A 24,191-nucleotide genomic window follows, 5' to 3' on the forward strand; every position below is an offset into this window, starting at 1 on the left:
GGTTGGTGGGGGTTTGACGCTATGGGGCTAGAGAGATTGGCACTACGGGGTTGGGAGGATTGACATTAAGGGGTTAGGGAATAATATAGAGTTGTTTGGTATCGGGTTGAGGGTCATTAAGGAGTAAGTTAAAAGCGTGTTGGTTGGAGGGAAGTGGAGGGAAAAATAAAGCTACATGGCCAGGAAATTATATGGTATTAATCCCTTGACTCAGCTGACGTACACTGGTGATTTAGTCTTACTGCCTCCAGACGATTATATATCACCTTATAGGGTGGTATTTTGCTGTAAAAGGGACAGTTGTATGCAAGAATATTAGGACTAAAAACAGTACAGGCTCTATATTTAAAGAATACAGAAGAATGCATAATTGATTCTCTCGTATATAAGAAAAAAATTCGCTTCCTGAACATTTGCTGACTGTATGTGGAGAGGACCTTACTGACACACACATTCCTCACATACTCTACGGCAGCTGCTTTGTCTAGTCTAGCAGTTGGCAGGTTGTGTTAATTCTGTGTTATTCGCTCTCCTTGTAAAAGATATATATTTTTTATTTATTCATTTTTGGCCAAAGGTGGATAGATTCGTTTTCGCAGCTGTTTCTGTCTGTCTGTATCTGTTTACCCATATCTCACAATCATGTCAGAAAAATTAATGGGGCAGTCATGATAAATATTGATATGGAGGCTCCAGTTGACTCAAGATCGAAGTAAATATATTTTGGTGGGAATACGTCGGAAGAGAAAGACACGAACTTTGCCACTGTCACTAAAATGGCAGTTCAGTTTTGTGTGCGAGAAACTGGTGTGTGTGTGTGTGTGTGTGTGTGTGTGTGTGTGTGTTCAGGAAAGTAGCTGTACTTCCCCACATTGATTTTCATTTCTGTTTTCTTTCATTTTCCCCTTTAACCTCACCTTCCTTCATTCCCCTCCCCTCCCCTTCACCTGGCCTCATTCCTCATCTCGTATACTCTCGTCGTAACTTACCTGCGCGTTACTAAGACCCAGAGCCTGCGCCACCTCGTCCCTGTCCGCAGGTGAGAGGTACTTCTGGTAGAGGAACCGCTTCTCCAACTCGAAGATCTGGTGATTCGTGAAGGCGGTCCGGCTCTTTCGCTTCTTCTTAGGCGGCTGTTTGTTGCTGAAGAGGTTGAGGTGGCTGCCCGAACCGTCTGGGGAGAAGGGAGAGAAGTGTGAGTGTGGGGTGTTTGTAATGGAAAAGAAAAAGAAGAGGACGAGGAAGAGGAGAAAAAAAGGAGAGAGAGAGAGAGAGAGATAGACAGATAGATAGATAGATAGATAGATAGAGAGAGAGAGAGAGAGAGAGAGAGAGAGAGAAAAAAAAAAAAAAAAAATCCCGAAATATGGCGAGCAGAAACCGTAGAGTTGTTCCAAGTTTCGTTTTCTCGGTGCTGTTGGCTTTTAGGGAACACTAATGTATTCGATTTTTCTACCCCCAGATAATTTATATTCAGCCAGAGAAATGTCGCTTTGCGCAGGAGTCATATGCCTGTTGCTGGTTCTGTCGTATATATTCAGTGCATTTTTTTGTTTACTGTTAATCCAGTTACCGGTACATTCTCTGAAAATTAATCTTTACCGTTTGCATTAAGTGCGGTATGAATTCATTTTTTGTGGCCAAAAATGTACATACGTCCCATTTATTTTAGTGCATGATTTCTAGTTATCTGTGCTCTTTATTAACTACCTCTGCTTTTCTCTTTATGTCTCTGTGCCTCTTTTTCCAATATATCTCTCGTGTCAAGTTGTCCGTCATTTGCCCATTTATCGATATAGGTCAGTCTTCTTTTTCTGATGTCTTTCCCTGTCTACCTTTGTTAATATGTCTGTTTGGCTGAAGTGTTAATTGGTCTGTTTGTCTAAAGCTCATCTAATTCATCATCCATTTGTCTAATACTACATCCAAATACGTGACATTATTGAGACCTTTGACCAGCTAACAGTGAGAAACCGAAATTCATCAACTGTTTGTCTAATTTTGCATCTAAATCCGTGACATTATTGAGACCTGTGACCCAGCTGAAGGAAGAGACCGAAAATCATGTGTTTGTGTATAATGCTGCATCAATATCAGTGGCTTTATTGAGACCTATGATCCAGCTGAGAGTGAGAGGGACCGAGTACGTGGGGAGACAGGCGCACACACACCTCGATATCGATCCCACACAAAACCAACATAGAGCCATTCCAATTATTTTTTTTTGCCCCGTGGGGAGAGGAAAAAAAAGAATGTGGTGGTGGTGGTTGGGTTTCCTGTGTCTTTATTAGGATTGTTATTTTTTAGGTGTCACTGTCTGTCTGTCTGTCTGTTTACCGGTTATATCTTTCTGTCTCTCTCTGTCTGTCCGTACTCTCTCTCTCTCTCTCTCTCTCTCTCTCTGTCGTTTGTCGCTAGCCTTAATATCCGGGGAGAAACGTGAGAATTGGTGCTCCACCCTTATACCCTTGTTCCTCACTCCTCCCTCACACCCTGACCCACGATTTATGAGAGAGAGAGAGAGAGAGAGAGAGAGAAACAAGGCACACTCATATGCATAGTAGTGGCAACTCATTAAATATCCACAAAGATAAATAAATAAATAATAAGTAAATAAACAGGCATACGAAACACCCCAAATGCTTATAAGGGAAATTTCGAAATCCATTAAAGTGTCTGTGATATCTGAAAACGTGTAACAAGAAGAGAACAATTGTAATATAACTCTTCTTTTGCAGCTTTTTTTCTTTTACTTGTGGATAAATAAAAAACGCAAAATCGATCCCGCAAATCACACAGAAGTTGCGAGGTAAAAATATGAAAAAAATTGTTATGAATTGTTTTTTTCTACAATACTCTCATCATAAGCTACGTTACCTTGTTAGATAGATGCTGGTAAATAGAAAGATAGGTAGGTAGGTAGGTAGATATGTCGGTAGATAGATAGACAGATAGATAGATAGATAGATAGATAGATAAAACGAGAGAGAGGGAGAGAGGATAAGGAGGGAGAAATTTAAGGAAATGAAATATAGAGAATGGTGAGAACAGAGAGAATATAGAGAAGGAAAACTTTTCCCTGATTAGTGATGGTGGAAGAATATAATTTGAGGAGAGATAGCGGAGTAAAAGCGAGAAAGAGGGGACGGAGAAGTGGAGACGGGGAGAGAGAGAGAGAAAGAGAGAGAGGGAGAGAGAGTGAGAGAGAAGCACGTGTGACTTGGGATGAAGAGAGAAGGGTGAGAGGAGGAGGGGGTATGGAGGAGGAGAGAGGAGTGGAAGGGGAGGAGAAGGAGGGAGAGATGGAGGGGAGGCCGGATATTTGAGGCGTGCGGGGGCAGTGCGGCGTGAACAGGGACTACACACCTGTCCATATATACCTGTCACCACACCTGTCACACCTGCCGCCACACATGCGTCCACCTATCACCACACCCGTCACCACACCCGTCACATCTCCGCATTTTTACCGTCACACTTGTCGCCACATTTTGTCACTACATCTACACACCAGCATCCGTGCCATCACACTTGTTATCACACTGTCACCACACCTAGTCACCTCTGCCCCTCGCCTGTTACCGCACCTGCGAGGAGTGAGATACAGAACAGTATCGATGAGACGGGGTTTAGGGAGTATGATATAGAACACAAATATATAGAGAGAGGGTCAAAGAAGTGGGTATAGCGGGGGAGCTAAAGGAAGGTAAGTGAGATGCAGAAAGTGGGGTATACAGGAAGTAAAATATGGTTTAAGAGCTGAAGTACTCGTAGAAGAGTTTTGCGATGGAGGAAGAGGTCGAAGATTGGCGATGCAGACCATAAAGAAAAGAGAGAAGGTTAACAGAGGAATGTGATACAGAACATACGTAAGGAAGGGAAGGTTCGCAGAATAACAGGGAAAATGAAAAAGATGGACAAAGTTAAGAGTGTGGCAGGACACAGCGTCATAGAAGGTAAAAAACGAGGGTGGGGACAGAGTTGAAATAACGGTACCGGTAGTGTAAAAGAATCTTCGAGTTTATTTTTTTTTTTAGCACCAGTTCCTTAGGGATTTATTCCACATAGGCCAATCTTACCTTATTGTTTTCCTAAATGATATATTGGGATTATCGATGTTGATTATTCAGATACAGTAACACATACGAATATTAAAGCGTCATATGCAAAATTAACAGGTGCCTTATTCGGAGTTTCCTGAGCACATGAGAACACGTTTCACAGAACAGCATGGCTATATAGAGGCGAGGATCTGTATTCTCGTCGGTTGAGGAGGCTGTCTAATACCTTAAGCGATTTATTTTGTTTATTACACCTTACGGCCCTCATCTGTGCTACATCAGCCCTTCCAATATTGCCATTCTCTGCATAAATAATATACAAAAAGATATTAACCAACCATATCCCATAATAAATCACTGAGGAGGAGGTGTTAGGGAGCTCCCCTGACCGACCAGAATACGAGCCAAGGTGTCGGTCAGGCCAGGTATCTGTGTGTGTATCAGCAGCCAACGCCTTAGGGTCCTGGCGCTAATGTGGCACTGATTAGGGCGGCGACACGGGCTGGGTGGCCCCTGTTGCAACATAGGCTGTGCAAGGTGGGGTGGCAGTGGCGGAGTCTGTCGTGTGGTGGTATTTTCTTCCATAATATTTATCCTACTTCCTTCACTGGCACCGAAGAGAATGGCGCTGGGTCTCGTAGGTCATTTCTCATCGTCACATGTATCATAATGAAGTAAAATTATTTGTGATCGCAGCTCAGGAAAATATAACGATCATCAGCACTAGCATGACACACAAGCCTACGCAATGTGTCGGTCAGGCCAGGTATCTCTGTGTGTATCTGCCGCCAACGACTTGAGGTGCTGGCGCTAATGTGGTACTGATTACGGCGGCGACACGGGCTGGGTGGCCTCAGTTGCAACGTTGGATGATAGGTTGAGGGGCAGTGGCGGAGCTTGTCTTAATGCTCGTGCTAACCGTAGTCGCTGAGAGTCAAAGAGATCATTTTTACTCATGTCTGTCTGTACGAGTATTTATGTACTGCAGACACTGAAGTATAGTCCAAATTACGGAAAAAATAATAATAATGGGAAGATCCTTGTAAAAATCTGTAAGTACTCTTACGCCGGAAGATGAAGTGGTTAATTATGGTCAAAATATGTCAAAATACAAGGACGTAGTCGTGCTGCTAGCATATAAAAGTCGGCCTAAGAAATATGGAGATTAGCATCCGTAGAGTTTCTTACACAGTTAACGTCATAGTATGGAGATTGGCATCCGTAGAGTTTGTTACTCATTATCATCAAACCCTCTGTACTGTCGCGATCACTGACTGCTTTACCCCTCCTGGCAAGAGGGAAGGGGAAGGTCTGGTTGGTGTAGTACAGGCTAATGGATAATGGCGGTTCAGTAGCGTGTGTGTATGTGTGAGTGTATGTATCTGATGAAAGGCCAATATCTGCTCCCCAGTCCATTCTTCAGCCATGTCCTTCACTTTCCTCTCGCCAGGGGGGGGGTAAAGAAATTAGGGATCGTGATTAGTACAGCGCAGAATATTTAGCACGGCGAAGGAATTGCTGTGTTCTTTCTAGTGACCGTATTTAACCTCAGGATTATGGTGGCAGTTTCCATTTTCATGAGAATAGCATTAGTCTGTTTTATTCAGCTCAGACAAGACCTCTCGTACTGAAGGAGTTAATGAAGCCTACATCTATCCCTTCTTCGAGAGCTCTCCCCTAAACTGAGTACAATCGTCTGTCTGTAGAAGCAGTATGGTAAGTAAGGCGTCTTCGAGGTGAAAGGGTTAATGAGAATACTTTTTTTTTTTTCGTAAGTAGGAGAGGTACTTTCTGCACTTAGAAAATAACGCGACGGTAGACTGAACAGACTAATAAGATGCGGACGAAGTGAAAGGAATTGTGAGGAATTTTACTGGTACCAGATATGTATGATCAGGAAGACTACCATACCTAAAGTGTAATTTTGCCCTCTCGTTGTGATGGTGTCTCTCAGGTAATATTTTTGCTAATGCCAGTCATATTTATTCATCCGAGAGATACCCTGTAGCAGCTAAGGGGTTAATAACGTGTTCTGTTATTGTTATTATTATTATTATTATTATTATTATTATTATCTATTGCGGGTAATGTAAAGTGTGATGTGGGTATGATGCAGTGGTTAGAGTGTACCTGTATTGTAGATGGGAGGTGTGGTAGTGTGAGGTGAGGTAATATGTGCTGACCTAGTATGTGAGGTGTGGATGGGCGAGGTGTGATTCTGTAAGGTGTTGTAACGTGTGGCAGTGTGAGGGTTTGACAGGGTTAAGCGTGGCTGTGAGATGTGGCTCTGTGTGGCGTGGTAGTGTATGTTTTTTTTTTTTTTTTTTTTTTTCTTTTTTTGTAGGCGTGGGATTTGGTGAAGATGTGGCGTTATTAGATGTTGCAGAGTATGATATTATGGATGCTTGTGATGTGGCAATGTGTATGTAATTGGTGGTGTCTTGGAGTGCCATAATAACCCACAAATGTGATATTATTTTCCTTCTCTAAGTGAACAGATTGCTTTCAAAATATACTCGCAATAATTCTGTCAGTCCGAAAGTCCTGGTTACTGAGAAGGGCTTGAGATGCAGGGTTCGGCAAGAGATTGATAAATAGATGGATAGATAGATGGACAGATAGATGGATAAATAGATAGATGGAGATAGAAACATTGATAGACAAATAGATAGAAAATCCTATGCGGGCGTGTGCGCAATAAGCTCTTTACCACATCTGATGGTCAGTGATGCACTCCCGTGAGCGTGTGCGTACTTGCGACCGCAGTAGTGTGCAGAGGGTGCCATATTTATTTTCATACTTAATTCCTGACATTGTGCTGGTACGGATTACAGTCAAGTGCAGTTCTACAGGACTCTGACGCTGACTTATACCCTATATATTCGTAGTTCAGAGTTTATACTATTTTGGGCCTGTGTCTGTGTATTATATGGTGTTAATGGTGATAGTTTATGGAAGGAGGAGTGGGGTATTAGCTGGCATAAGTGAACTTGAAAATGTTGGTGGTGGCACTGATGAATGGTGGTAGGACGCAGTGAGGGAATCATGGTGGTGGATATGGTGGGGATTGATGACTGAAGGCGCTTTATGATGGTGGTGATAGTATGCTGGTATGGAGTGGACTGATGGTGTGACGAGGATGGTGGGAAATAGTGGTGTTATGGTGTGGTGGCAGTTTGGTGTGGTGGTACTGTATTGTGATGATGGTGGTGTTGGTGCTGGTGTGGTATGGTGTGGAGGCTGATGGCAGTGTGATATGGTGATGGTGATGTTTTAGAGGGAGTTATGTGTGGTGGTTTACTTGGTAGTGTAGTGTAGTGATGTAAGTTTGATGATAGTGTGGTGGGGGTAGTGTGGAGTGGATTGAGGCAAGGGTAGAAAGTGGAGGTAGTGTGGTAGTGGGGTAGGATGGTGGTGTGGTGGTGTAGTGTGGTGGTGTGGTAGTGTGGTTGTGTGGTGGTGTGAGTCCCTCGGGGCGAGAGAGGGGAGATAAGAACCCCCTGAGGTGCTGAGGCTGAGAGGTTGGTGCTGCTCTAGGCGGGGTGAAGCAGCCCTTGACCAAACCACCACACCACACCACTTGAGCAGAGAAATGGCTCGAAGGGGTGAGAGAGAGAGAGAGAGAGAGAGAGAGAGATGGGTGCTTAAAATATAGTAGAAAAGTAGCACCATAGTATTTTACCGAGATCTGGTATATAAGACATTTTAAAAACATATCTGGCAATTTTTAACCTCAGACTATTTCTTTTTTCGTTTCTTTTCTTTTCTTTGTCTCTCTCTCTCTCTCTCTCTCTCTCTCTCTTTTACAACCAATAACTATTTTTTTTTCCTTAACCCTCACCAGCTCATCTGTTCTCTTACGTTGAATACAGATATTTTAGGGATCATGTATATTATAATCTGAAGTTTGTATTCCCAGCGATTTTCACGTCAAGCATTTTTTTTTTAGATTTTTTTTTTCCTGCAAGGGGTCGACGAGGGTGGGTGAGTGGGTGGGTAGGGGGAAGTTGGATGTGTATGGGAGAATGTGTTTTAGGAGTCGAGGATAAAATGACTTGATTTTTTTTTTCTTCCAAGGACAAAGGATGTAAATGATTAAAACTCTCTCTCTCTCTCTCTCTCTCTCTCTCTCTCTCTCTCTCTCTCTCTCTCTCTCTCTCTCTCTCTCTCTCTCTCTCTCTCTCTCTCTCTCTCTCTCTCCATTCTTTTTCTCTTCTTTTTTAGTCTACATGAGCTGAGGACAATTTTGATTTTTTAAGGCAAGTTAGAAGTGAAAAAAATGAGCTCCAGTATTTTAGGAGTTAAATATATATAATGTTTTCAGGAGTGTATTCCATTCCAGTCTACATATTTTCCGCCTTTCAAGCAGCATTCCTATAATTTCGAATAACCACCGACTCAATTTTCTTTTTACAAGGCGTGGGCTGGAGGGGGTGGCTGACGAGGGGGTGGGTGGGAGGGGGTGTCGCAGGGCTCATGAGTGTTGATGAAAAGTATTGTTCTGGTATTATAAGGGTCAAGTGTATAATGTCTTGAAGATTGCATTCCTGGTTGGTCTTCTCCTCAAGTAATCTTTTATTTATTTTATTTATTATGAATTTATGTACCGGGATGTATGTTTGTACGTTTGTTTGCCTGTATGTATGAATGTATGCATGTATGTATGTATGTATGTATTAATAATCTTATTTTCTTTCTTGTTTTCTCAGTCTTTCTTTTTTCCTTCCTTTCTGTCTTTCTTTCATTCTTTTCAGTTGCCAGTGATTTTAAGATTTCTTTTAAAAAAGAAATGGCCCGGGGAATAAGGTGAGGGGAACTTTACTCGTAGATGTAGCCCCCCCCCCAAAAAAAAAAAAAACAAATAAAAAACGTTCCAGTATTATATGAATCAAGTATATAAAGACTTGCTGGCTGATTTATTTTTTTTTTCCCTGCAAGAGCCTATAGTTTCATTTTATTTTTATTGGGCATGATATAGGTAAAAAAAAAAAATTGTTCCATTATTTTGTGGGTCAGGTATCTAAAGTTTTGATGAGGGCTTTCTATTCAGGTTTATTTTTCGCCTCTGATTATTAAATTTTATAAAGAGAACGTAAAACTAAATATTTACGTGTATGTATCTGCCTGTCTGTCTGTCTGTCCATCTATCTATCTGTCTGTCTGTCTGTCTATTTATGTATCTATCTATCTGTCTAGCTAGCTATAAGGGAAGAAGGGGGAACGTAAATTTAGATGAGAAATAGCTCTGTGGCATTTTAAGGGTGAGGTTTATAATGTTTTGAAGACTTCCATTTAGCCTTATTTTCCGCCCTTCAGACAACATTCCTTTGTATCTAACTGGACCCTTTTCGCTTTAACGAGGCGTAAAATTACCATCTTTCGATCTTGAATGCTGAGGTACAACAAGGGATTAACGCTTGAATATGGTGCTAGTCACGAAGAAGTGCTATGGAGACTGCAGAAGGACGAAAAATGCCTGCCAAGTTAAAGAGGATGAACTATACCAGTGACTATTTTTTCTTTTTTTTTTCTTTTTTTTTTAGGGGTTAGGGTGGTGGGTGGGGTTACGTAGCCGAAAATAGGGCTGTAGCATTTCTCTCTCTCTCTCTCTCTCTCTCTCTCTCTCTCTCTCTCAAGGCCAGCAATAGTGCCTTGGTACTGTAGGTGTCAAGGATAATAATGATGATTTGGAGACGCCATTCCATTCCAGTTAATTTTCCGTCTTTCATATATATATTTTTTTTTGTGTCTTAACCACTGACTTATTATTATTTTTTTTTTTTCAAGGATGTGGTCGGATACGTTTCTCCTTTTTTTTTTTTTTTTTTTTCGGAGATGGAAGAGAAGCATGGGACCTAAATTTAGCCTAAAAACAACGTATAACTAATTTAGGGAACAAATATATAATGTTTTTCACGTCATTTTTTTTTTTTTTCCTAATAACCAGGTACTTAGTTTACTTTTTAAGGATGATGGGGCGTGCTTAAAGGGTAAAGATGATGATGATGGTGAAAACGGTGATGAAAATGATGATGATGATGATGAAAATGATAATGATGATGAAAATGATGATGTTGATGATGATGGTGATGATGTTAATGATGATAAAAGTGATGATGAAAATGATGTTGAAAATGATGATGATGTTGAAAATGATGATGATGATGAAAATGATAATGATGATGAAAATGATGATGTTGATAATGATGAAAATGATGATGTTGATGATGATGAAGATGATGATGATGATGATGATGATGATGACGGGGCAGGTAGTGGTCAGTCGGTGAATTAGTGTACTGCTGGCCGAAAGAACCTGAGATCGAGACTGAATTTGTTGTTAATTAAAAGTCTACCTGTTTTCCACATGACCCGCCGACATGTCATGAAAACACCCCTGCTAACACCGACATACGTGAGTGAAATAATCCTGGGACTGAATTAGTATGGACGATGGGTATTGGCGCTGAAATGGTAACATGTGAAGATTTGAGACGCCTGCTTTTGCGCGTAGGGGGACGGGTGGGCATCAGGGAAAGGGCTGTCTAGTCTATGCCCAGAATCGGACAAAAAATAAGTTTCTGTTGGCGGCATTCCAATTTATTTTCCGCCTCGTACTGTAAAAAAAAAAAAAGGAAAGCTTTCCCCTCTCGTAACACCCAGGGACACCATTTTCTTTTTGCGGGAGAGGTGGGCGGGGTAACTTAGATATTATGAACGAAATATAGTGGCGCATTCTGTTAGTGGTCAATTATATACGATTCTGGACACGGCAGGCCGGGAGGAGAGACTCGGCTGCTTGGAGACAGTTTGCGGAGAATTGAGGAGGGGTTTCTGACGATTGTTTTTCTTTCTTCTCTGATTCTAGTCCCCAAAAGAATCGGAGAGCGGTGGTATGGATTCTCTCGTCCCTTGTGGGTGTGGAAATACTGGGTCAGGATCCTGGCGATGGAGATAATATTAAGCACTGGCAAATCTATCAGTTTCTTTAACCTTTCAGCCCAAGGACGTAGTTTTCGCTGTATTTTCGCCATTAACAGATTTTTCTTTTTCTTAGGGTAGAGTTATCAAGTCCTCATTACTACGTCTTTTGTAACTTGAATATAACAGTTTGGAGTCAGCAAGAATAAGAAAAAATATATAATTGAATTTAAGGGATTATATGCATGTTACAACTGCAACGCATTTTCAAGGTTTTTAGAATGATTTATTCACGAAGAAGATATAAAGCTGAACGTCGCAACAATCATTACGGTATTAAGAGTAATATAAACATGATAATAGATTTTAAAAAATGAAAAAAGTTGGGCATAACGGAGAAAGAAGATGTTAACACCTCCGAGGCCGTCTTTCTTAAGCAGTAGTAGTAGTAGTAGTAGTAATAATAATAATAATAATAATAATAATAATAATGATAATGATAATAAAAATAATAATAATAATAATAATGATAATGATAATAATAATAATAAACAAATAAGTTATCTGGCATGAAGGTAAGAAAAAGTTAAAATACAGATTAGAAATATATGAATAATACTGAGATGCAGTTTAAAAACGAACATCGGTGGTGTTTATCAATAGAATGGAAGAACACACACACACACACACACACACACACACACACACACACACACACACACACACACACACACACACACACACACACACACACACACACACAGAAGAGAGAGAGAGAGAGAGAGAGAGAGAGAGAGAGAGAGAGAGAGAGAGAGAGAGAGGACAGACCCATTAGAAAAATAACAGAAAGGAGAAAAATTACATTACTGTTAGTGGCAAAAAAAGAAAAGAAAAGAAAGAAAGAAAGAAAAATCCAAAGAAGCAGGCTAGGGAGCGAGGAAGTGGAAACAAGTCCCTGTGTAGCCGAACCGAGACGCTAACACTTGTAACACTTGTAACACTTGAGTGGTGTGTTGTTGACCTGCCACGACACCCCCCCTGTCACACTAATAAAGCACTCGTGACCCAACACTTACAGGTGGACGAGTGATGCTGGTGAGGAAAATGGGCGCAGTTGGATTTGGACATTGCAGTGTATTTCTCGTAGCTCAGTGACAGGAGACAGTGTTAAGCCCATACATCCTTTTTCGATGTACTTTTTTGTGACTAGCAATACTGTATAATTGAGTGTGAAGCTCTTTTTACCACTCGGCACTCAAGAGGGAGAGATGGCAAATTTAGGCTAAGTTAGAGTAAAACGAGTATAGCAGCAAAAATATGTTCTCTTTATATATATATATATATATATATATATATATATATATATATATATATATATATATATATATATATATATATATATATATATATATATTGTTTGTGAAAATTGTGACTTTGTACTAACTCCTTTTATCCTAAAAAGTCACTACTGATCTCCATGGAAAATTATACATTCTTGTGATGAAGGAGTAAATACTCATATTACTTTCCAAACTCTAGTGTCAGTATCTTGCCAGCTAGCCGTGGATGGATAGATAGATAGATAGATAGACAAACAGATAATAGGTTAATAGACAAATAGATAAAAGTAAATTGTTCGACATTTTTCAAGTCTTATTATAAATTAAGTTCACTAGGCCATACACTGACAAATATATATCGTTACAGGTGTTTTATACGTGTTGAATGACCAGGTGTATACGTTCACAGGTGCGCTATACACACCCCCATATTTTACTATATGTTACCCTCTGTGCCAACCCAAAATGCTTTATGTACAGGCAGAGACAAAAGTTGGCGTTCTGTTTCACTTCATTCATACCTTAATCCTTTTTTATTTTCTGCAGTTTGAAAAAAAAAAAAATATGCACAAAATTCTGTTTGTCTGTCACACACACACACACACACACACACACACACACACACACACACACACACACACACACACACACACACACACACACACACACACACACACACACACACACACACACACACACACACACACACACACACACACACACACACACCACTTACCCTATTTGTTACCCACATATACCAACCTCTTTACACACACCCTGTAAATACTTATACATATACAGCATATATACACACACCTCTCCTGTGTATCATCTGGATCCACATTACTGTCAGGAGTGTACTGGGAGAACAGGTAAAAGTCACATGTATAAAAACAGTGAATGCTCATACCTGTAATCCCACACACCTGAGGGAGATTTATGGCATATATATACAGGGAGATATGTACACATGTGATTATAGATTACCTTTAAGCACGCGCACACACACACACACACACACACACACACACACTCGTAGGTGTGTGTGTGTGTGTGTGTGTGTGTGTGTGTGTGTGTGTGTGTCGCGTTGGAGCAGAACGATGAAACTCGACCCTGTGTTTGTGTCTTAGAGGTGTGACCCCTTGCCCTCCTCACCCTTGACCTTACGCCGGTGAGAGAGAGAGAGAGAGAGAGAGAGAGAGTTTCTTCACATGGCTGAATTCTGTGTATGCGTGTGTGTGTAGTTTTTAATGTGCAGGGAATGTGCATATTACTGTATTTTATGGTGTCTGTAATAGTAATAGTATTAAATATATGATCGTATCTGTATATATGATTAAGCTGCCATTCATTAATAACCCCAGGTGTTTGTTAGCAAAAGGCATGATAATTATAAGTGAGTTAATTTCCGGTTACCAAAGACACAATAAAAACGTTTAGTGTAATTAGTGAAGAGGTGAATTGTGTAATGAGTGAACAGTGTAATTGGTTAACATTGAGCCAGTCATTTCCCGATCCATTAACCCTTTTGATTTGTTTGTTGAGCTGTAATTGCCACTCCATCTTGCAAAAATGAAATGCGCCTTCCAGTTTGCGACCAGGTAATAGTTTGTGTTCCGTGCTTAATGAGACTTTTTTTTTTTTTTTTTGGCAACAGGGAAATACAAGTACCTCTTCAGGAGTCAGAATTTTCAGTTTTTCCTACCGTGATGTCACTTGTCGCATTATATATATCCTGAATGCTCCGATGTAATGATAAAATAACGCAAGACTATGATGCGGGTAACGATGAAGTGCTACATAAAGGATGTAGAACCATAGCATTGTAATTTTTCTATCTCCTGCCTACGTGGAATAAGCTACAAATGGACGAGCATCAGGGCCAAGTTAAGGTGAAATAACTGTAATAACTGGGCATGAGAGCGGCCGTGTAGGGGTCTCCCAGGACGGCCATAACTTATCCACAAGCGCTCGGAGCACTAATAACTTACTAACAAGCGTTTGCAGGGGGCGATGTGGGGGGGAGGGTAAGTTAAGCGCTCGCGGCGGGGGTGGGGAGAGGAGTTATGGTGGGGGATAGTGGCGTGAGTGGAGTTAATTATTTCTGATAGCCTTCTTGCTTTGGCCATAATAATAATAATAATAATAATAATAATAATAATGTATGAGTAGGTTGAATGGGTTAAATCGTGTTGAAAAGGCTCCCCAAAAAAAAAAAAATAATAAATAAATAAATATAGGTGGGTGGAATTATAAGCGTTGCCCCAGCCAGCCAGTCGTCCACACAACTCACTCCAGCTCCTCATCAGAATGTGATTTACCGGCGGCTGCGTTCCCTCGGCAAGAGCGATAAATCACACGGGTAACTGAGCCACTCTTTGTTCGGCTTCTTTATCGTAAAACACACACACACACACACACACACACACACACACACACACACACACACACACACACACACACACACACACACACACACACACACACACACACACACACTGCCAACCTTTTTCCTCTCTTGCACTTAGGGACACCTCTAGTTTTTTTGTTTTTGCGTTTAGAGTTAGAAAGGGCTAGTCTAACTTTGCGTATATAGCCCTGAAAAGTAGTTTGTTTTGAGTGTGAGTTCATTTGTGGGTCAGTATATACATTTACATATTTGTCTGAGTCTCAAAGGATTTTATATGCAACCGTGGATTTAGCAGGAAGAGAAACAGGAGCTTGGAGAGTGAAAAGAGGTGGTGAGATGAAAAGGAAAACAGTGTTTAAGAATAGTTGTATGGAATGGGGTAATTTATATGTTCATGGGTATAGGTACTGAGGGTGGGGGGGCTGGGATGGTGGAAATGTGCTGTGGGTTAAGGGCTTTGGCTGGCTACGCTATTCTTAATGTACTCGATGCACTCTTGTCACGGGATTGCTTTATATTTCTTGGTTATCGCCTCCATCCCCCCCGCGCTCCACTCCCCGGCCACAAAATCCATATTGTAGTCGATATGGGCACTTTTTCATTTTCAGAACAGCTCTTGATTAGGTTAGGTTAGCTTATATTAGTCTGTTATAGGTAGGTTTGTCTGTTAAGGTTATGTTTTTGTATGCTGTGGTGGTTTGTCTGTTAGGGTTAGGTTAGGTTAGGTGGTAGTCTTATGATTAGGTTGGGTTAAATTAGTTAGGGTTAGATTGGGTAAGGCTATTGTTAGGTAAAGTTACATTACTCGTTACCGGTAAATAAAGTAAGCTCGCGGTGGTGAAACAGAGCACAGTATACGACTACATTCACCCCGCCCACCCCGTTATCCCCAGCCAATCAGAAAACAGCGGCTTATCAGAGGCCCCTTGTACGTCCCCCACAGCACGACCAGCCCGCCAATGGGAGGGGCGGGCTTTATCAGGCTCGCATTATGGCTGGGACGGGTTGTGTTGTGGTGCTCTGATACGGGAGGACGTCCGTATATTTACACGGCTAAGGAGGAAGAGGAAAGTACACCGGGAAAGATGGGGTGTATGGGCAAAGTGGACAGGAAGGGTTATGGGAGAAAGAGGTAATAATAATAATAATAATAATAATAATAATAATAATTATAAAAGGTCGAGAAAGGGGAGAAGGATGGGGACGATATTAGGTTAGACCTGAGTTGGTTTGGGAAGGTTAGGAAAAGGAAAGGTCAGTAAGACAAACAGTAAAAAGAATAAAGGAAAAGAAGCAGTCATGAAAATGGTGAAATTAGACATGTTGTGTTGTGGTGCCGCTGATACGGGGGAACGTCCGTATATTTACACGGCTGAGGAGGTAGAGGAAAATACACGGAGAAGGATGGGGTGTAAGGGTAGGGTGGACAGGAAGGGTTAACGTGGAAGAGTTTTAAGGAAAAAGAGGGGGGAAGGGTTGGTGAAGAAAATAAGGATGGAAACGAAATTAGGCAAGACAGAAGGGGTTAAGGGGGGAGAAGGTTTAAATCTTTATGGGGAAAGCGATCAGTTAGATGTTTTATTTAGCTAATGCCAGATATTTTATTCTGATTATTCATCTGAACGGGATTCCTGTCCCCAAAAGGGCTAAATGAGTGACTTCATTAAGGAAAAGTGGAAAATGGGAAGAGGAGGAAGAAAGAGGGACTGCCAGGAAAAGGAAAGGAAAAGAGAGATGGTAAAACAAGGGGGAAAAAAGGAAGCAACAAGTACCATGAGAAGGATGGGGATATGGTCAGGCTAGACAGGAAGGGTTAAGAGAGGAGGGTGAGGGGAGAAGACCTGCCTGAAGAAAAAGGAAGCACCAAGTACCGGAAAATGGATGGGAAGAGTTAAGAGATGAGGGGGATTAAGAAAAAGACGGAAGTTTTAATTTTAATAAAACACAGAATATAGTAGGAAGAAGTGGCTATAATTATGTTATCAACACCTTCACCCCGAGGCCGTATTTTTTTTTTTCAAATTTGCGATGGCTATATTCAACTGTGGAGAAGCTAATCAAACTAACAGAGTTGTCTCCTAAGGCAAATAAAATCGTCTGGTAAGAACAAGTATAAAATAAAAATGTGCTATGGCTGAAATGGTTGAGTGCTGGAGGATTCATTGCAGCTGAATATAATCGTCTGGCGTTGGCCAGAATAAAATTCCCATAAAGCTCTGAATATTATATATAGATACATACACACACACATTATATATATATATATATATATATATATATATATATATATATATATATATATATATATGAGAGAGAGAGAGAGAGAGAGAGAGAGAGAGAGAGAAATGCCTAAACTGGAGGGGGCCGGGCTTCGTAAAAGATAATGAACTAAGGGATTGTTATGAAGGTGAAGGTTAGGATGAGACAACTGATAAGACCAGAGAAACAGATGTACCGTGATGGCGTCTGGACGGTACCGTACAAAAATCAGTAGATAAAAAAAAAATAGTATATAAATAAATGGATGCATGACTGAATGAATAAATGAATTGATAATAATTGGAAGACTGTAGAAAGAAAAACACTAAAGTATAAGCAAAAATAACAGCAGTAAGTACAGTGACAGGAACTGTAATATTACGGAAAACTGCTGGTAAGGATAGTATATTATTCTTGCAACCGTCAAAACAGTGTATAAAACATTAACATATGGATTTTTTTTAAAGTTACACAGAAGATAATACTAGAGGCGAAAAAAAAAAAAAAAAAAAAAAAAAAAAAAAAGACTGGTAAGGAAGAGAGCCTCCTGGACCACGAGACTGCGGCGTGTAGTAATAAGACACAAAGCGTAACATTTATCAGTACAGCATCCATATATATTTCATTGCCATCTAACTCAATACCGGTCTCATTGCTGAACTCTTTCTTTACCAGTTCGCCTATCTTTATCTTACATTTTTGTCTTATTTCTTTAACAGGCAGACGCTCTTGCAGAATTTAACTTAGAGACTTCCCTAGTGACTCATGACCAAAATTTTTGAATTACCATATCTGTTATTTGTTTTCCTTTAGCTCTGAAATTCATAGTGAGTGTCTGTTTTTACTCTGCTATTTCTTCCCCCAGACAATTTTGCTTTGCTCTGGGCAGACCTTTTATAGTGACAAGTAGGGTAAGCTTAACTTTATCATTATCACATCCACTTTCCATTGGTTTAAACTCTATACCTCACGTCTTTTGTCAACTCTTTCTTTGTGGTAACGTCTGTTTCTGTTTTATTCTTGATTCCGCTAGACATTTTTTTTTTTCACTGAACGTCTTGCTTAATTATCTACTATGATGTTTACTGTTATTCTATTATTGCTCCTGCTGGATAAATTTACTCAGCATAGAGGAGTCCATCAACACTATATCAGTATCGCATCCTTTTTTTTCAATAATTCGTAGCTACCTCTGTGCTGGGGGTATTCGGTAACCATTTTATTGGCATGGTTGAACTTTTATACATTAGTCTCAATAACGCCATACGATTTATTCCACTGAAAGAAATTGTGTGAAAGAAAATGTCTGACACCTGTACCCTATGGATTTGATTTTCATGTAGGCCAAAGGATTGTTGCGAGGAATCCGACGAAGCGGAAGGGTTAAAACTATTGCTCTTTCACTTAACAGTTTTATTCTTGTTAGGACGAAAAGACTATATGGCTGAGAGAAACCCAGATTATCAGAAGACCGGTACCTGTATACACCTCTTTCCTGCCAACTCAGTTGGTTTCATCCTGCCACGTTTTCTTACTCCATCTGTGCATTAACGTCAACATTGTTCCGGCCATACCTATGTTCCAGCCTCACCTGTACAACTTACTACACATTTCATCCTATTGTTTCTTCAATTCCTTCCATCTTTTTCTCTGTCTCACGAGCTATACTAACACTGTTACATCCCCATTCGTCACCACATTTTCATGCGACCTCCTTCCGTTTCCATACAGCATTGTCTCACTCCATCTTATCATTTATATTAACGTCTCATCCAAGTCTTGAACCTGAAAAATGTCTCCAGCGATCTTTTTTATATTATCTCCACGTCATTGTCTTACTCCATCACAGTATTCGTGTAAACTGCCTTTCATCCCATGGATGGACCTCGAAATTTCTAGTTCGATATTTTTCCTTTTCGTTACCAAATTTTATCACTTGGTTTCGTCATTTATATCACCTTTTTTTTTTTGTTCCTACCCTGAACCTTAAAAAAAAAAAAAAAAGATTCCTAGGAGCTCCTTTCCCCTGTCTCTCTCACTTTTTTCTTCTCTCGTTATTTTTCTTCGATTTTCCCCTCTCTCCCATCCATTTCCTGATCCTGTAAATGATCTCATCCAATCTTTTCTCATTTTCTCTGCCACGTTTTCACACTCCATCTCATGACTTATCGTACCTCTCATCTTTCCCCCGGGTCTCTATTCTGTCCTTCTGTAACAGCCAGCATCTCCTCCCGCGTGTACTCTCTCGGCACCAGTCACGTCCTCTCACTCCATCTCTCTCTGTTGTGTTGCTCTGGTTGTTTTCCTGTTGCCAGTGTTATTAGCAACGGGACCAGGACCATCATATTGTCTTACTACATCTCAGAATATTGTCTTAGTTGTACCTGGTGCATTTATGAGTGAATGTTGATTGACTTTCTGTGGAGAGGAAAGTGCTTGATTTCATTTAGGCTTTTATTTGTCGTTTCTTTCTACGTACATTTATTCCATTTCCTATTCTTTTTCTTTTATTTTTCACGGCATGGCCTCTGATGTTGTAGATTACGATAACGCGGTGGTTAACAAAATTTACATTCGACTATTCTGGTGTCATCCTGAGTTATTGTACATAGCTTATAACCATGTGCAGAGTTATATCAGATAGTTAATGCTCTTATAATCTGACTCGTACAGAGGGGAGACTGTTTGTGTGAGATTGATAGTACATGGCCACACTAATTCCTGACTGGCTGTTTCTTTTAATTATATGGCATGTTCTTATATTTTCCTGTTACTGTTGCCTCATGATAAACGGGAGAAGTAACGAGGTAATAATCAGCATTGTTGATGGTCCACTGTGACAAGGGGAAATGATGGGTGGAAGAGAGACGCAGGTTAGGCTTGATTTTTTTTTCCCTCAAACGTTTAGGGCTCCAGAGAACCTAGAACTCTTTGAAGTTGGGTTCTGTGCAGCCCGAAACGTTAGAGAAAAAGAATTCAGGCTCTAAACTGTGTTTCTCTCTCACCCAACATTTGCATGGTAGTTAATTTAGCCCACTCTTCATTACTATCATACATTCCAAGCCCACCGTGATACAGAAACCATTAAAAAGTTAGTTAAACATGGGCACCCTTGCTGAGTGTGTGACTGTAGGGTACATACGCGGATAATTTAACTCTACCGCTGTCTCAATAGCGTCCATCACTTCCCCATCGTTTTCCAGTGTTTTGCCCATTACCATCATCCACGATCTCGTCACAGCGCCTTAATCTCTTCACAGCCATTTCGTACTTTTCATTCTAAGCCAACACCAGACGATTTGATTCAGCTAACAGGAGCTACCTTGTTGGGAAGGGGTTAAAGAAGGCTACATCTAACCTCATCAGTTAGAAAAATCTCCTCAAAACCGAAAAAGCTCGTCTGGAAACAAAAGAGTATACAATAAAACGTCATCGGACTGAAAGAGTTAGGTGTAAAATCTTCCCTATAACCTAGCATCATTAGTTCATTTACACCTCTTCAACAGTATCTCAGACCTTAAGATAAATTTCGTGTCATACCTAAGATTTTTTTTTTTTTTTTGTAAGAAGGAAGAGCTTAGAAACTTCCCATGTCTTTTTTTTTTTTTTTTTTTTTTAACAAATTTTGGTTCCGAGAGGAAGATTATCGGTTGTTTGTGCGAGATGATATAACAGGAAAATTATCGTGAAGCATTTTTGCATATCCTCTGTGGCCTCCAACCTTTCAGGCAGGCAGACGGGACGCGGATACCCGTTCTGTGTACCATTTTTGCACTTTCTCTTGTCCAGGAAAGTCTGAGTTAGGTTTCTTTTGTTTCCTCAGTATCAGGTTAGGTTGGTTTGTTAAGTTAATCTGTGAGTTTAAGTTAGGTTAAGATAGGTTAAGTTGGAGAAAGAAACAGCGATGTGGGACTTAATGTTTGTTGACGTTTCGCCTCCTGGCTTCCTCAGAATATAGTAACTGAATATACACCACATTTCCTGTATATATAGCATGAGGCAAAACGTCAATACACACGAAGTCCCACATCGGTATTTCTTTCTCCAATTTGTTTACGAACATTGCATCAAGGTAAGTTAAGTCAGGTTAGAGATGAAAAGAAAGAAGAGATGGAAGAATGATCATCTTGGGAATATCAGGTTTAGCGCGTAGTGCAGCAATATTGTACGGAAATCTGCAGCGAGGACGGAGAAGAAGGTTAGCGCCTCTGCCAACCGCTAATAGAGTTGTCCAGGAGGCGACACCGAAGCGACTTAGCTGTATTTTATTACTGCTAAGTTCGCCTAAATCTAACAAGAGACACGGTGAATCTGCTGGCTAGTCTGAGGGGTGATATAGTTACTGAGAGAGAGAGAGAGAGAGAGAGAGAGAGAGAGAGAGAGAGAGAGAGAGAGAGAGAGAGAGAGAGAGAGAGAGACCAGCTGCTCAAGACATAGACATAGAAAATGGGTTGTTGAGTGGGGAGTAGGGGGGTCTCAACTATATACAAGATCACGGCGCTCATTCTTTTTTGAGCTCGATATCTCCGTCCGGTACAAATCGCCGACGTAGCCGTGTCACCTCGCCAGGCTATAATTTGCCGGTATTTCGGAGCGCGCGGCATAAAGTGTGGTTTTGCCGGCAGCGCGCGTAGGTACAATTTGCATCCCGGGAAAGGAGTTATGTCGGCGGTAATGGGAGACTTTTAGAGGTGCCAGGCAGAGCTCGCCCTTCTTAAATCTCTCTGGATATGACACTTGTCCCCTCCCCCCTCTCTCTCACTTTCTCACTTTTGTCTCTCTCGGTCTCTCTGTTGCTTGCTTTCTCTGTCCTGTCTGTCTGTCTGTCTGTCTGTCTCTCTCTCTCTCTCTCTCTCTCTCTCTCTCTCTCTCACCACCACCAAACCCACCATTATCCCTTAAACATCCTCGTTGGGTTGATTCATCGCTGTCGGCTTCCTCTATGCTGCCTTCTGGGTCCCCACTGAACTATATGAGAGAGAGACACTGCCCCTTGTGAGCGAGTGAGTGAGTGAGTGAGTGAGTTAGGAGTGTGGGTGTGGGTGTGAAACTTGACAGAGAGTGAATTGAGTGACGAGAGTGATGTGTGTGTGTGTGTGTGAGAGAGAGAGAGAGAGAGAGAGAGAGAGAAATAAGATACACTGAGAGGATTGGAGAGGAAGGATGTGCACAATTGTAGCTTAAAAGAGGGAATAGGAAGATGATCCAAAGAGTACACAATAAACACAGCTCAAACTATGTGCCAACTCGAAAAAACTTTAAAAATAATTGTAAACATAATAGAAATATCAGATTGGCGGAATAGGATAAAGGGAACGGGAGGAAATGGTGGATGAATGTAAAGGAATAGGAAATAATGCAAAGTACAAGACGCTGCAGCTGAAACTGTGTGACGAGTAGAAAATCGGCAACAAAAACGGCTTGTAAATCAGAGAGGGGAGCGACGTGAAGGTTCAGAAAGGACGGTAAAGACGGTGACTTAAGAGAAAGGGAGGCAGAGGTATATAAATAACTTGAAAGTATTGAGGTGAGCAATGTAACCTAACCTAACCCATCCTTATAACCGTCCCAGCCTTACCCGATCTAATGTACTGTAGTATGATTTAATCTAATATAATCTTATCTAATCTGACACACCCTAACCCATCCGTACCTTATCTTACCTAACCTTAGTATGCGTTAGTTCTTCTAACCTAACCAAACCTAACTTAAACCAACCTAACCTCACGAAGCCTAACTTGAGATAACTTTACCTGCAGTGAATTACAGGTAGAGGCAAAAGACTAGATTCCAAGATGGAGGTGTAAATACAGAAGATAGTTGAAAAAATAGTTGGGTAGGGCAGAGCAAGGTGTGGAGTGGAGAGCAAGGCAGGGTATAGGTATGGGACACGAAGGTAGAACAGAGTGTGTGGAAACAGGAAAAGACAGCAAGACAAGGTGGCAAGACGAGGTAGTAGGAAGAAAATGACAGGACGGAACAGAACAAGGTGTGGAAAGATGAGGCAGGGCATGGCAAGAATGTGGAGGTAGGACAAGATGGTAGGACATTTCACGGTATGGAGACAAGTTAAAATGGCAGGACAGGACAATATGATAAGACAGGACAGCAGGACAAGATGGTAGGACAAGGCAAGATGGGTGGAGGAGAGAAGGAAGGGACGGAAATGGGCAGGGCAAGATGACAGGAAAGACAGCGCGACAGTACAGGACGACAAGACAGAATAGCAGGACAAAATGGCAGGACAGGACAATATGGCAGGGCATGACAGGGGTGGGTGGAGCGAGGGAGAGAGGGAGGGAGGGCGGAGATCCTGGGCCCGAAAACCATAAATCAGGCTCAAAGTTACAATTGCTGAGCCACATAATAACTTTTTCAACTGCTGCGTCACCGAGGGGGCAGCATTCATAAAGGTTCTTCGGCTTTCGCTGGATATTAGATGGCTTTTTTGTACGTAATTTTAACTTTATTTCGGAGCTTAACTAGGAAGCATATATTGACGTGAAAAGTACTGCTAAACACACTGACCCTTGGAGATTATGAACCCCTTCACCCCAAGGACGTAATTTCTGTTGTTTTACTGTTACTACCAGACATTTTTATTTAACTTTGGAAGGACCTTTATTAGTGAAAGTTTTGATGAAGACTATAACTCCCGTATCGAGAAAAAAAAATCATTTAGAGATAGCTGCTATAAAATAAAAGGAACATGCTCTTACTGAAGTACTTAAACTGAATAATGCGGCTCTACAGTTCAACCTCTGAAGATAATTTATTGCAGTGGAGACTTGTTCATCGTAAAAGTTAACTTAGATAATTTATAAATGCTTCCCCTTCTCTGTCCCCCAACCAAACCCTACCCCCACCTACCCACCCACCTCTGTATTGCCTGTGGTGGGCCGCAGGCAGGACAGCAGCGGGACAGTCTCAACTCCCTCAGACCTGTGACGTATTTTTTTGATCTGTTCTTGCTACCACCAGACGATTTTAAAAAGCTCAGGAGAGATTTTTCGATATGGAAGAGTATATTAATAGCCTTAGTTAATTCCTTCACTGTTACACTTGACTAAAAATCGTTGAATAAGATCGTCTTTTGGTAGCTTGATTTCAAACTGTTATCGCGGTGAAGGGGTTGTTTCTCACTTGCCATTTTCTTTTCACCTCAGGCTCCCTCTCCTTTGATAAATTTCCCCGCTGATT

The 24,191-nt window shown here is 41.0% G+C and overlaps 1 protein-coding gene across 1 annotated transcript in view; it reads right to left on the reverse strand.

The window, feature by feature from the left end:
• The window catches only part of LOC145404687 (uncharacterized), a 155,699-nt gene that overhangs the window by 6,270 nt on the left and 125,238 nt on the right, over positions 1 to 24,191 (reverse strand). The window contains exon 2 of the mRNA XM_080276240.1: positions 990 to 1,174. Within this exon, the coding sequence (XP_080132366.1) occupies positions 990 to 1,174 (185 nt within the window). The remainder of the gene's footprint in view (positions 1 to 989; positions 1,175 to 24,191) is intronic.

This window comes from Coenobita brevimanus, chromosome 64 (assembly GCF_032717465.1).
Source record: "Coenobita brevimanus isolate Jiangsu-jjx chromosome 64, ASM3271746v2, whole genome shotgun sequence".
Lineage (NCBI taxonomy): Eukaryota > Metazoa > Arthropoda > Malacostraca > Decapoda > Coenobitidae > Coenobita > Coenobita brevimanus.